The 15,005-nt window shown below is 52.2% G+C and overlaps 1 protein-coding gene across 1 annotated transcript in view; it reads right to left on the bottom strand.

The window, feature by feature from the left end:
* Positions 1-5,500, bottom strand: part of PDZD4 (PDZ domain containing 4) — a 28,701-nt gene extending 23,201 nt beyond the window's left edge. Inside the window, exon 1 of the mRNA XM_060138302.1 lies at positions 5,091-5,500. Coding sequence (XP_059994285.1) covers positions 5,091-5,150 — 60 coding nt within the window. The 5' untranslated portion in view covers positions 5,151-5,500. The remainder of the gene's footprint in view (positions 1-5,090) is intronic.
* Positions 5,501-15,005: the final 9,505 nt, after the last annotated feature.

Here is a 15,005-nt window from a genome sequence, read left to right as displayed (position 1 = left end):
AAAAACCACAGGATCATCTCAAGAGCCACAGAAAAAGCATTTGACAAAACCTAACAACACTTCATGATAAAAACGCTCGAACTAGGAACAGAAGGGAACTTGCTCAAGCTGATTAGGAGCATGTATGACAAACCAGAATTGTGGGTGAAAGACTGGAAGCTTCTTAGACCAGCAACAAGACAAGGATACCCACTCTCACTTCTATTCAACACTGTACCGGAGGTGCTAGCCAGAGCAAATAGGCAAGAAAAGGAAATGAGAGGTATCCACAATGGAATATTACTCGGCCATAAAAAGGAACGAAATTGGGTCATTTGTAGAGACGTGGTTGGATCTAGAGACTGTCATAGAGTGAAGGAAGTCAGAAAGAGAGAAACAAAAATCGTGTATTAACGCACATATGTGGAACCTAGAAAAATGGTACAGATGAACCGGTTTGCAGGGCAGAAATAGAGACACAGACGTAGAGCACAAACGTATGGACACCAAGAGGGGAAAGTGGTGTGGGGAGGGGGGTGGTGGTGTGATGAATTGGGAGATTGGGATTGACATATATACACTAATATGTATAAAATGGATAACTAATAAGAACCTGCTGTATAAAAAAATAAATAGAATAAAATTCAAAAAAAGAAAAGAAATGAGAGCTATTCAGATTGGAAAGGAAGTAAAACTATCCTCTATTTATATATAGGAAATCCTGAAGAATCCACTCAAAACAACCATTCGAGCTAATAAATGAGTTTAGTAAGGTTGCAAGATATAAGACCAATATAAAAAAATCGATTGTATTTCTATACAGTGGCAATGAGAAAAATGAAAAGGAAATTAAGAAAACAATTCTACTTACAATAGCATCATAAAGAATAGAGTACTCTGGAATAAATTTAACAAAAGTGCAAAACATTGGCGAAGGAAATTGAAGACTCAGGGAATTCCCCGGCGGTCCTGTGGTTAAGACTCTGTGCTCTCACTGCCGAGGGCCGGAGTTCAATCCCTGGTCAATCCCTGGTTGGGGAACTAAGATCCCACAAGCGACGCGGCAAAGAAATTGAAGATTCAAATAAAAAGGCATCGCATGTTCATGGGTAATACTCTCCCAGATTCAATGCAATATTCAATACAAATTCAATGCAATTCGTACAAAATCACAGCTGGTTTTTCTGAAATTGACGAGCTGATCCTAAAATTCATATGGAAACTCAAGTGACTCAGAATAGACAAAACGACCTTGAATAGCACAAAGTTGGAAGACCCACAGTTCAAAAGTTACTTACAAAGCTCTAGTAAAAGCAATGTGTTACAGGCATAAAGATAGACATTTCTCCAGAAAAGATACGCAAATAGCCAATAGCACAGGATAAGATGCTCATCAGGAAATGCATATGATGTCCCCTCAAACCCAGTAGGATGGCTATAATAAAGAACGCGTGTGGGGAGGGTGTGGCGAAACGGAACCCTCATACACTGCTGGTGGGAACGTAAAACGTAAAACTGTGCAGCCCTTGTGGAAAACAGACAGCTCCTCAAAATACGAAACACAAGTACCATATGATCCAGCAATTCCATTTCTGGGTATATACACAAAAGAATTGAAAGCAGGGACTCAAACAGATATTTGTACACTCATGTTCACAGCAGCACTGTTCACACTAGCCAAAAGGTGGAGATAAGTCAAATGTCCATCAATGGATGAATAGATAAATATTATGTGGTATAGCCATACAAAGGAAAATTACTCAGTAATAAAAAGAAATTTAGTACTGATACATGCTACAACATGGATGAACCTTAAAAACACGATAGGGGCTTTCCTGGTGGCGCGGTGGTTGAGAGTCCGCCTGCCGATGCAGGGGACGCGGGTTCGTGCCGCGGTCCGGGAAGATCCCACATGCCGCGGAGCGGCTGGGCCCGTGAGCCATGGCCGCTGAGCCTGCGCGTCCGGAGCCTGTGCTCCGCAACGGGAGAGGCCACAACAGTGAGAGGCCCGCGTAACGCAAAAAAAAAAAAAAAAAAAACCACGATAAAGGAAAGAAGTCGGACAACAAAAGGTCGCGTATCGTATGGTTTCATTGAGATGAAATGTCTGGAACAGGCAAGTCCATAAAGACAAGTAGATTGGTGGTTGCCAGGGCCTAGGAGGTATTGGGGGAAATGTGACTGCTAATGGGTTCGGGGTTTCGTTTCAAGGTGATGAAAATGTTCTGGAATTCGATAGTGGTGATGATTGCACAACTCTCTGAATATACTAAAACCCACTCAATTGTATGTTTTACAAGGGTATGTGAATTATATCTCAATAAAGTTTTTTTTAAATGCCTGTGAACTATCGGGAGAAAAGGGTCTGGAACTCAAGGCTAGAATAAGACACTCGGCACTTAACCTGGGTGTCAGAGACCTCTGGGGATCTAGGAAGGGGCCCCAGGGCGCCCCAGCAAAATGAAGCCACATGGCAAGTGCTGTAGGTGTACTTGTGCATTTCTCTGGGCTGAACTGTATCCCGGGGGGGTTCCTTATTTTGGCAAGGTGCGGAGGCCACAGGTGGGTGTGGACAAACCATGGAGAAGCCTCTCTGAAGCTGTGAAGCACCAGAGTTTAAGGGGGGGCAGGCAAGGGGTCCTGGAAACTGCCTGGTGTTCTGGGACAAAAGCTTCCCTCCCCTCTGAAAAGAGGCTGGGACCAGGAGAAGCTCCCTGCTGCGCCTGGGACGCCAGCCCCCAGACCCAGAGTCATCTGGGATAGTTAATGGTTTTCCCTGCTCTCCAGATTTTTTTAAATTCAATTCTCTTTTGTCTTCCCTTAATTTTGAAGGATAGTTCCTTTTTAAAAACTGCATCCATACTGTATGGCACAGGGAACTCTACTCAATACTCTGTAATGACCTATATAGGAATAGAATCTAAAAAAGAGTGGAGATATGTATAACTGATTCACTTTGCTGTACACCTGAAACTAACACAACGTTGGAAATCAACTATACTCCAACAAAAATTAACTTAAAAAGATAAATTTAAAAGGTAAAATAAAATAAAACTGCATCCAGTCTCGGATTCTGTCCAAACTTCTGTAGGAGTTTTAAAAGGGAGCAGCACCCCCAGGGACTGGTCAGTGAGGGCTGCAGATGAGGAAAAGCAGAGGCGGCTGGCCTGAGGCCGCCCTCCTCCTGGGGAGCTACTTGCCCAGGGCTTGGGGTTCTCTCTCCAGGAGAAAAGCCTGGACTGCGACCTTCCAGCCCAGGTTCACCTCAAGCCTTCCTGCGACATGAAGCCTCCCTGAAGGCCGTCCCAGCCAGACCTGTGGCAGCCTCCCTGCCACTGCCCATGGGGAACCCGAAGGGTCACAGCAGCGTCGCCTCCCAACCACGGCTCATCTCGGGCCTGCAGCGCAGCGCAGGTTGCCCTCCACTCTCCACACATCCGCAAGGGACTGGCCTTTAACGAAGCACTACCTCAATCCCTCTGGGAGGAAGTTAAGATTCGCTTTTTGCCATTTGATAGAATGATCCCAAGAAAGGAAGCAGTGAGGACGGGATCCCACGGCCTCATCAACCAACCAGTGCAGCCCACCTCCCGCCGGGAGCCCTGGTGCCACTACTGGGATTCCACGGGACTGCTCGGGGTCCAGCCTGGGCCATTCCCGAACCTGATCCCACGAGGGCGAATAGCAATGGCCAGGCAAGATTTCCAAACAGCTGGAACGAGAGATGGGAGGAAGCACGAGGCGGGGTGGGGATGGCGGAGAGAATGGCAGAAAGAAGGCGGAGGGCCGAGAGCGGGGAAAGCAGAGGGTCCGCGTGTCCCGGGAGAGCGGACCGAGAGCGCGGAAGAGGAGTGCCGCCAGGCTAGGCAACATTCCCGTCCTGCCCCCCTCCCCTACCGCCCAGGACGGCCAGAGGCTCTCAGCACGAATGCAGCAGTCCCGCGGGCTCCCCAATCCCCACCGCGCCCCGGCCGATGCCTGTAGGGGTCCCCCCTTTTCTTCTAAGGAGACCCCATTCCCCCAGCCAACACCTCTCCGACCTGCACTTGCTCCCCAGTCCGGACCAATAAACCCAGAGCAGAAACGTTATCCCTGTCTGCGCCCGGTCTGCCCCTGGGTCCAGACTCCCTCTAACCTTGAACTCCCTCCACAGAGCCCTGGGGGCGTCTCAGACCACGCCATCCGGGACATTTCTCTAGACAGCTCTCAGAGCGCACACAGAAAGTACACACACGCAGGGCCGGAGAAGCCTCCGCGAACACACAGACGGGGCACAGGCACGCACTCACGAAGTCACGCCACGCACAGGCAAGGAAGCCGAGCTCCGGGTCCGAGAGCGCGACCTGGAGTCTCCCCTCCCTCCCCGCCGATCACTGCCCGGTACACGCCCCCACCGCCCAAGACCCGAAGGCCCTGCGGGGCCTAGGGCAGGCCGGTCACCGACTCCCGAAGACTGCCCTTCTGGCAGACCCGGCGACAGCCACTCACCCGAGGCTCCCAAGGGCTGGGAGCCCACCGTTTGTCTGGGCAGGGCCGGAGCGGAGAGTGCGTGCGGGGGTCGATGCCCGATCCTGGCCAGGCGGCGGCGGGGTCCCGGGGCGGCCCGCGCGCTCCAGTACCCCTGGCCCACGGGGACCTGGATTTGCCCCGCCCCACCGCGCCGCGGGCGCCCTGCTCCCTCCCCCGCCCTGGGTCCACCGGGGCTAGCGAGTGCGGGGAACGGAGGCCGTTGCTATGCAACCCCCATCCCGCGCCGGCGCCGGCAGCAACGCGTTTCCCGGCTCCCGGGCCCGGGATGTATGAGCACAGGACCTAGGCTGAGCCCAACTTCCCGACCCGGGCCGACCTGGACCCAGGCCTCGCGTCCCAATCAATGTACTCCGGGCGAGCCAGGGATGCGCCCCGCACCCCTACCCCCGCGCAGGGACCCCCCATCTTTGCCTGGTTCCCACGGAGCACCTACACCCAGCAGCCCCAGAAACTGAGGGCGAGGATGGCTCCCTACCTCTTCCTCGTCGAGCCCTCGTGCCCCTCCACCCGGCCCTCCCCGCGGGCCAGCTCTTCCCCAGGTGTCGCCCACGCCCCTCGCCCCAGCTGCCCAGCCGCCCTACCTGAAGCATCACTTTGTACTGCTCCTCCGGTTTCTGGACCACGCACATATTACATCCCATGGTGCTAGCCGGCGAGGGAAGGAGGGCGGGAACGGGAAAACGCCTTTCACTGGCCCGTGCTCAGGACCTCGGGTCCCGGCCCAGGGCCGGGGGCCATACCCTAGCGCGGGGGGCGGGCCGCCTAGCGGGGGAGGGGGGCACGCCCCCGAGGGGGGGGCAGCTCCACGCCCCTCGGGTTAACTCTTAGCTGGCTGAGGCCAGGCGCGGGCATGCTCCCTTGCACCCGGCCAGGAAAAAAAGGGCAGCGGGGGATGGGCGGGCGCGCCGGGCGTTGCTTGGCTACGGCCCCCCAGGAGGCGCGGGGGCGCGCCAGGCCACTGGGGACCGTCAGGGGCCGTAGGCCGCGCGCCTCCCCGCCCGCGGGGCCCGCCGCTGCCGCTGCCGCTGCCGCCTCCGGCTCCCGCCCATGGCCACCAGCCCCGGGAGCCCGGCCCTCGCGCTTGGCGCCGCGGCCCGGCCAGCCGACTGGGGGGCGGCGGCGCGGCTGCGGCCCCCGCCCGCGGCCCAGGCCCGCGCCCGCGCTCCCGCCTCGCCCGGCCGCGCTCCCGGCGCCTGCTCTCGGGCCCGCAGCCGGCCCCGCGGTCTCCAGCTCCCGCCCGGCACGACGGGCACAGCGCGCGCGCCCGCGGCGGCGGCGGCGGGGGAGGGGCGCGGGGACCGGGCGCAAGCGCGCGGGAGAGTGGAGCTGGGCTGGGTGGGAGAGCGAGCGGCTGGAGGCCGCGGGAGCTGGCGCGGGAAGCTGGGGGCGGGGCCTTGACGGGGATGGAGTGGGTCCCTGGTTCCCCGCGGTCCCCGGCGTCCGTCTCCGAGCACCCGGCCCAGTTTGTGCCGCCCGCCCTGTGCCAGCCCGGGAGCCGGGGATCCTGTTTGGAGGAGCGCCTCCCGGGATCCCCCAGAGAGCTCAGGGCCTCGGGAGGGGGGCGCGATTTCAGACCCTTTCCCAGTTCCTCCGCGCCGCATCCCGAATGCCTCTAGCCCTCCCTCAGGTTGCCCTTTAACGAGTGCTTCTCTCCTTCAACTTAGCCGTTCTCTCGTTGTTGAAATGGACACCTTTGTTAAAATTTACAAAGAAACAAATGTTTTTAATAAGAAGGAGAAAAAGAAAAAAGCATGAGGTGGGGTGGGTCCTGGGGAGAGCCGACTAAGGGCCTTGGGGTGCCCTGGGGCCCTGGCGTGCAGCCTACCTGTGTCTCTCTCAGCCACAGCCTGCGCTCAGGCACACCGCTTTAACGTTCCCTCCATCTCCCTCTTCTCTCCCACAACCTGTCCTGGCTCTCTTCTTGGGAAGCCTGGAGAGGGACAGCCTGGGAAGCAGCATCGGATTGAGGGCTGGGTTCCCATGGGGTGCCAGGAAGAGCTGCAGAGCCCAAGCCCTCTGGCTGCAGATCACTTGATTAAATTGTTGCATGCTTCATTTCCAGGCTTTGGCAAGTGATAGAATCATTAACCACACAGGGCCGAAGGCCCCTCCAAAGCCTTTCATTCCTCCCTGACTCCTGGTTTAGAGAACAGGAATCAGGAACGGTGGGCCTGCCTGGAGTCTGGAAAAGGAATGTGGGTGTTCCAAAATGCAGACCTTGAGACAAGACAAGGGCTGATGTGCAGGTTGCATATGTCAGAAAGTGGTCTCAGGGGAATGAGAGCCATTCTAAGGGTACATTATCAAGTTGGTCGGCACTTGAAGCTGCTAGGACTTGACTCTGCTAGGGGCTGGCTGGGTAGAATTGTCTGCCCCGGACCCAAAGAGGAGACTGCCACACCACAAAAGACCACGAGCCCGGTGGCTTAAAACAACAGAGACGTATTCTCTTCATAGTTCTAGAGGCTCCAAATCCGAAATTAAGGTGCTGGCAGGGCCACGCTCCCTCTGAAGGCTCTAGGGGAGGGTCCTTTGCCTGTGCTGAGCTGCTTGGCGGCTCGTAGCCATGTTTCGTGTTCCGTGACTTGTAGCTGTATCGCTCCAATCTTTCCCTTCATCTTCATATGACCTTCTTCCCCATGTGTCTACTCTGTGTCTGGGTCCAACTTTCCTTCTTCCTTACAAGGACACCAGGGAGTTCCCTGGCGGTCCAGTGGTTACGACTCCGTGCTTTCACTGCCGTGGGAAGCCATGCTGCGTGGCAAAAAAAAAAAAAAAAAAAGAGAGAAGACACCAGTCATTGGACTTAGGGCCCACCCAAATCCAGCATGACCTCCTCTTAAATTGGTTACATCTGCAAAAACTGTAAATCCAAATAAGGTCACATTCACAGGTACCAGGGACTGGAACTTGAACTTCTGGAGGACGTAATTCTACCCACTACACATCAGCAAGTCCAGATTCCGAGCCTGCAGAAGTGGACTCTGCCTCTTGGTGGGAGGAACGACAAAGTCACACTGGATAGGAGCGTGAGTGTCTGTGTAGACCACATGGGAGGGCTTTGTGGACGTTTTGCCATTGACCGTACCCTCCTCCATCACCCATTCTAGATTTCCCTCGCCCTCAGAAGGCCTCTCCACGGGTCGAGGTGATTTTCATGGAGGACTGAACCACATCTTTATCCGCCACAGGTCAGCGCGTTTCATTGCTTTCCCCTTGTCAGGCCACCAGCGTGCAATCACCTGTTTACAAACACCGAGAGACACACTAGCGAATCCGTGTGTCACGGACATACTTCCTGCTGTCCTTGGAGAGCAGCAACTCTAGCTCGTGACGTACTCAGGATCAGCTGCCCTGCCGATACAGCAATCTTTTCTTGAGTGGATGGTCCCTGGGTACGAGGAGCTCACATTGACCAGATGGTAGGTTTCATTTCAAGTTCTGCAGAGCCCTTACCATGAGCCCTGATGGAAGCAGTTCCCGCCACCCCAGAAACCAGGACCGCTGGTTCAGGAGGGCCTAAGGTTTCAGAAATGGGGAGCACAGATTCCCCAGATGGGTCACTGGGAAGCAATGGGAGAGCAGCCAACGCTACTCTCATTCCTTGGTTCACAGCACCATGGATTCTATCCACTGGGGACACAGCACCACAGCACCACGTACTAACTATTAACTCAGTGCATTCGTCACATTATGGAGTAAAACTCCGCAGCCCCACAGGGTGTATTTCCCGAGCTGGCATCTTTGCAGAGCAAGACCACTGACTCCCAGGGTCGTGTGCCTATTGTCACACCTCCTTTCTTGGAAGAAGAGTCCCTTACTCTGAAGCACTGTTACGTGACATACTATGTAAGCCCTCCGATTGCTGGCAGACACGCTATGCACAGGAAGGCCAGTCCACATCTGGAGTACAACCAATTATCGCCCCTTCCAAGGTGGAAGGAGCCCAGTGTAATCACGCTGCCTCCAAACGGCTGGATGGTCCCCTGGAGGAATGGCATCACATTGAGGGCTGAGGTCACTGCTCCGGCGGGCTGGGCACTCAGTGGTGGCAGAATCAGGATTAGCCTCCTCGGTGAGAGGAAACCCTAGCTCTTGGGCCTTTGCAGAACCTCCAGCCTTTCCACTACAGCCACTGCCTTCACGGGTCCAGGGTACCACGGAGAAAGGCCAGCTGACCTCCGCAAGGCAGAGACACGGGACCCACACCCTCTTCCCACGCACCCCTTTCGGTGTGCTAGCTAGCTCCCACGCTCTTCTCCAAATCTTCTAGTCTTTGGCTGTGATACTGTGATTTATGAAAAGAAATATATATACTTGGTCTTTGTCCCTGTTCCTGGCACAGGGCTCCTAAAACTCTTGGAATTCCTAAGTGAGGAGAGCTATAAAAGTGTCTTTATTAAGTGAATGAGGCGACTTTGGGACCCCACCTGAGGATGGGGGCTGGTTGCCAGGGGAACCAACCAGGTGATTAGAAGCTTGGGATTTTCACTTTCTCCCCCCATCTGCCTCTGGGGAGGGGAGAGGGGCTGCAGGTTGAATCAATGGCCAATGGCCAGTGATTTCATCAATCGTGCCTGTGTGATGAAGGCTCCATGAAAACCCACCAGGACTGGGTTCAGAGAACTTCTGGGTTGGTGAACACATGGAAGTGGCCGGGAGAGTGGCCCCTGGTGAGGGCGTGGAAGCTCCGGGCCCTTTCCTCATGCCTCGCCCTGTGCCTCTCTTCCATCTGGCTGTTCCTCAGTTATATCCCTTTATGATAAGTCAGTGATCTAGTAAGTAAAGTGTTTCTCTGAGTCCTGTGAGCTGCTCAACCAAATTAATTGAACCCTCAGATGGGGTCGTGGGAAGCTCCCATCTATAGCTGGTCAGTCAGAAGCACAGTTGACAACCTGGGCTTGCAGTTGGCATCTGAAGTGGGGGGAAGGGGAGCGCAGTCTCATAGTCTCGTGGGACTGAGCCCTTAACCTGTGGGGTCTGATGCTATCTCCAGGGAGACAGTGTCGGAATTGAGTTGGATTATAGGACACCAGCTGGTGTGCAAGAATTGCTTGGTGCTGGGGAAAACCCCACCCCCACCCCTCGGAATTGGGTGCAGAACCCTTTCTACCGACCCAATCTTACTCCCTCTGGGTCCCTGACCAATCAGTTAAGTTGTTTTCCATGGACACCTTTAACTCAGGCCATAGCTCTCTCTACCAAGTGGACGGCCAAGTGTATTGCTCACTGGGGGGATTTCCCTCACCACCGTCCCTGAGGGCCACCTGAATGGGACCATAGTGAGACAGCAATCCACTTTTATCAGTACCAACATAATGCGGTGACCCATCTATGAGCCGGGTCTGAGTGCTTCCCCCGCATGGGTTAGTCACAGGGAACCTCCGCCCATGAGCCCACAGGTGTGAGCTGAGGAAGAGTACAGAGTGTGATGGAGGCAGGTGACATGTGGGGTCTTGACTACCTGTCCATGTACCTGACCATGTAGCCTTGGGCCCCAGTTGGGCCTGGTCTGGAAGGTGTCATCTCCATTGGATCGCTGCTGTGTCTGCCAGGCCACAGGGCTCAGTGGGTCCGCCAATACTCGGCTCGTGATGGCCAGCTCTGGTTACACAGGCACTTGATAACCTGGCATGAGGCTCTAAGTCTGGACCACGGCCCGGTAGCATGACAGCAGCTTCTTTTTTTTTTTTTTTTTGGCTGCATCGGGTCTTCGTTGCTGCACGTGGGCTTTCTCTAGTTGTGGTGAGCGGGGGCTACTCTTCGTTGTGGTGCGAGGGCTTCCCATTGCGGTGGCTTCTCTTGTTGCAGAGCACGGGCTCTAGGCGCGCTGGCTTCAGTAGTTGCAGCACATGGGCTCAGTAGTTGTGGCTCACGGGCTTCGTTGCTCCACGGCATGTGGGATCTTCCCAGACCAGGGCTCGAACCCGTGTCCCCTGCATTGGCAGGCAGATTCTGAACCACTGCGCCACTAGGGAAGCCCCAGCAGCTGCGTTTTTGAGCGGTGGGTAGCTCTGCCACAGAAGATATGGCCTTGCTCCAGACCTTTATGGGTCTGTACTGGAATCCTTCTACAGAGGCTTCCCACAGACTCCCCCCAGCATCATTGTCTACCATGGACAGATCCCCTTGAGCCTTTAGACTGGCTGCATCTTATAGCCCTAGTGGCCTAGCATCTTGCACTGCAGTCCAGATCTTCTGCACGGCCCTTTCTTGCTCTGGACCACTCTCAAAACAAGTGACACCTGTGCATCTCAAGACCTGCTTATAGACATTCTACCAATTCAGTGATCTACCCAGCATCATGCCAAATAAATCCCTTTTCTTGCTTAAGTTAGAGTCAGTTTCTTCCTGCAATCAAAAAGCCCTAACATGAAAAACCTGTGAGAGTGTGGGAGAGGAAGATCGGAGACAGTCGATCGATCGAGGAGCAGCTGCTTTGGTCTGACCTCAGCAATTCAGCAATGAGGACGAGTGTGGAGGGGTGCCCCAGCATGGCAGGAGGGCAACAGGTATGGCAGGCAGCCAGGCTGGAGCAGAACAGCCGGCTCAAGAGACAGATATGGTGAGGGCAGTCACCACCATCATCTCCATGGCCATTGCAGCATTCGTTAACCTGAGGACCAAATACCAAGGTGAGCCAGCCCAGGTTCTTATCTGGACTGGTCCTATCCTGTGACTCTGGGTTTCTTTCCCTCGATGCCCTGAAGCTTGGTCCTGCTGAGGACACTATGTCACCCCACAGAAAGTTTGCACTCCAACTCACCCCTGATTGCTGCAAAGAGGTCAGGAAGCCAATCTCCTATTTTTCCAGTGGATGTACGGTCCCTGCCTGGTCTTCACCCCAGCCCTGCCATATGCCCAACTGGGAAGCCCTGTTTCCCAGTAGTCACTCATGACCTTGCCCACTGGCATCCCCAGAAGGGAGCTCCCAGGGAAGCAGAGGCCAGACCACAACCGGGAAACTGTCCAGCTTCTCATCTCTGGAGAGTCTGGACTCTTTGTTGTCTGTCATCCTAGAATGAAGAGGTTGCACTCTCCTAATTCTTTGTGTTTGCCACTCTATTTTCCACTGCTCGTATCTTTGGTGTTGTGAGCCAAAGAAGTCATCAGCAAACGCAAGGTCACCTAGATGTTCCTCTAGGTTATCATCTTCTAGGATTTCATAGTTTGACATTTCCTGTTTAGGTCTACGATTCATTTTGAGTTAATTTTTGTGAAACGTATAAGGTCTGTGTCTAGATTCATTTTTTTGCATGTGGACGTCCAGTTGTCCCAGCGCCATTTGTTGAAAAGATTATCCATTCTCCATTGAATTGCCTTTGCTCGTTGCCAAAGATCAGTTGACAGTAGTTGTAAGGGACTATCTCTGCTATTCCATTTTGCAAAACTGAAAACCCTGTTGATGACACGGAGGAAGCAGATGGTGGGCCCAGGGGGCTTCTCATGTTCTATATGAGAACATGTCCTGGCTCATGGGAACATAGGTATTTGCTTTTCTAGTTTTATTCTGTTGTTTTGTTTTTTTAATTCAGATGCACAGAATTGGATTACTCACTATCCACCAAATTTGTCCACTCAAGGCCCACTTTCATTTTGTTTATTTTAAAAATAAGCTCGTTAACACCGACTAAGCCAGCACCCAACCCTGACACAGGACCATTACCGGTAACTTACGTATACCATCCTGACCCCGCCTCCCCCATGCCCCACAGTGACCAATAGGCCACAGTTGGATTTATCATTCTCTTGCTTTTTAAAATTGGGAACAAATATGTATAACACAAAATTTGCCATTTTAACCACTTTTAAGTACAATTCAGGGGCATTAATTACACTCACAGTGTCCAACCATCACCATATCTCCAAAACCCTTTAATCACCTCAAACAGAAACTTTGTACCCATTAAGCAATAGTTCCCCCTTCCTGTCCCTGAGCCCCTGGTAACTTCTATCTACTTTCTGTCTGTGTGAATTTGTCCATTCGAGATATTTCATATAAGTGGGATTGTATAACATTTGTTAGTTTATTAGTATTATTTTTTTAATTTATTATTTTTGGCTGCATTGGGTCTTCGTTGCTGCGCATGGGCTTCTCATTGTGGTGGCTTCTCTTGTTGCAGGGCACGGGCTCTAGGTGCGCAGGCTTCAGCAGTTGTGGCGTGCAGGCTCTAGGGTGCGCGGACTACAATAGTTGTGGCTCACGGGCTCTAGAGCGCAGGCTCAGTAGTTGTGGCACACGGGCTTAGTTGCTCCGTGGCATGAGGGATCTTCCCAGCCCAGGGATTGAATCCATGTCCCCTGCATTGGCAGGCAGATTCTTTTTTTTTGTGGTATGCGGGCCTCTCACTGTTGTGGCCTCTCCCGTTGCGGAGCACAGGCTCCGGACGCGCAGGCTCAGCGGCCATGGCTCACGGGCCCAGCCGCTCTGCGGCATGTGGGATCTTCCCGGACCGGGGCATGAACCCATGTCCCCTGCATCGGCAGGCGGACTCTCAACCACTGCGCCACCAGGGAAGTCCCACAACTGGCTTACTTGACTCAGCATAATGTCCTCAAGTTTCATCCATGTTGTAGTGTGTGTAGCAGAACTTCATTCCTCTCTATGGATGAATGGTATTCCATTGTATGGATGGACCACATTTATTCCTCTAGTTATCTCTCTATGGACGCTTGGGTTGCTTCCCCTTGTTTTATCATATATGCTTTCAGTTTAGCTTATTTTTTAACTTTATGCAAAAAACTATCTCATCTGTAGTCTTCTGTGACTTGCTTTTCTCCCCTCAACATTATATAACTCAGACTTTTTCCCATGATGTTGTTTGTAGCTATAGGTAATAGGTAACAATAGGTAATAATGCATAATTTATCTACCCATTCTCTTGTTGAAGGGCATTTCAGTTGCTACCAGTGGGTCGTGTGCAGTCTCCTAGTGCAGCGTATGGAAGTTTCTCTTGAATATGTGCACATATTCAAACCAACAGATGAGGCCTAGCTGTTTCCCAAGGCGGTCCTGTCAGTGTACACTCCCGCTAGCAATGTGGAAATGATCCTTTGGGATCTGCATCTTCAACTCTTGGCATTTTCAGACTTCATTTTTGCCAGGCTTGTGGGTGGAAATGGTCCCTCACTATGATTTTGCATTTCCCTGATGACTGATGATGGAAGAAATGTTCACATAGTGAGGTCTGGGGAAGTCATTCTGGCTTATGCATGAGTTCATTTGAATTTGAGGCTAACTAAAACAGCTTGTTTGTGGCCTATCGAACATACGTTGCCCATCTGCTTTATTAAAGAAAAGGGTGCATTGACCAGAAGTAAAGAACGTCAGTGATAAAAATATGAAATGCCTCCCCTCCTAGAACTCCTTTGATTTGATAAGACTCCCATACTGACTCGCTGTGGACATGCCGGTCTGTTTTTTTAAACCTTGAAGGAATGTATCCTTGACTTGTTTGATGGTCTTTGTTCTGACAAGTTCTAAAACTGTGCTGAAAACCATGCGTCTCTGGAACAGTTCCTCAGAGTCATATGAGAGGCTGTCTTCCAGGCTAGAGTCCTCAGTTTGGCTCAAATAAAACTCTTTTCTATTCCTATTATAGATTGTTTATTGATTATTTTCGTCGACACTAGTGAGGCAAATATTTTCTTCCGTGGTTTCTTGGCCATTTGCATTTTCTCTTCTATGCTACACCTGGTTTTGACTTTTGCCTTTTTTTGTATTGTTTTCTTTTTCCATTTGCTTTTACTGATTTGTAGGAATTGTTTGTATATTCCGGATACTAATCCTTTGTCAGTTACAAATATTACATATATTCTCTCTCAGTCTGTGGCCTGCCTTTTCACTTTCTTGAAAGAGTGTTTGGTAAACAGAAGTTCTCAATTCTAATGTAGTTAAATCTACCAAAAAATATTTTTTTAATAAATTTATTTATTTATTTTTGGCTGCGTTGGGTCTTTGTTGCTGCGCGCGGGCTTTCCCTAGTTGCGGCGAGCGGGGGCTACTCTTCGTTGCGGTGCTCAGGCTTATCATTGCAGTGGCTTCTCTTGTTGTGGAGCACGGGCTCTAGGGTGTGCGGGCTTCAGTAGTTGTGGCTCGCGGGCTCTAGAGCTCAGGATCAGCAGTTGTGGCACGCGGGCTCAGTAGTTGTGGCGCACGGGCTTAGTTGCTCCGCGGCATGTGGGATCTTCCCAGACCAGGGCTCAAACCTATGTCCCCTGCATTGGCAGGCGGATTCTTTTTTTTTTGAATTTTTGAATTTTATTTTATTTATTTTTTTATATAGGAGGTTCTTATTAGTTATCCATTTTATACATATCAGTGTGTATACGCCAATCCCAATCTCCCAGTTCATCCCACCACCCACCCCCGCCACTTTCCCCCTTTGTGTCCATACATTTGTGCTCTACATCTGTGTCTCTATTTCTGCCCTGCAAACTGGTTCATCTGTACCATTTTTCTAGGTTCCATATATATGCGTTAATATACGATATTT

This window comes from Lagenorhynchus albirostris, chromosome X (assembly GCF_949774975.1).
Source record: "Lagenorhynchus albirostris chromosome X, mLagAlb1.1, whole genome shotgun sequence".
Classification (NCBI taxonomy): Eukaryota; Metazoa; Chordata; class Mammalia; order Artiodactyla; family Delphinidae; genus Lagenorhynchus; species Lagenorhynchus albirostris.
Note: the sequence above shows the minus strand (reverse complement) of the source record. Positions and strands in the feature narration are given on the sequence as shown.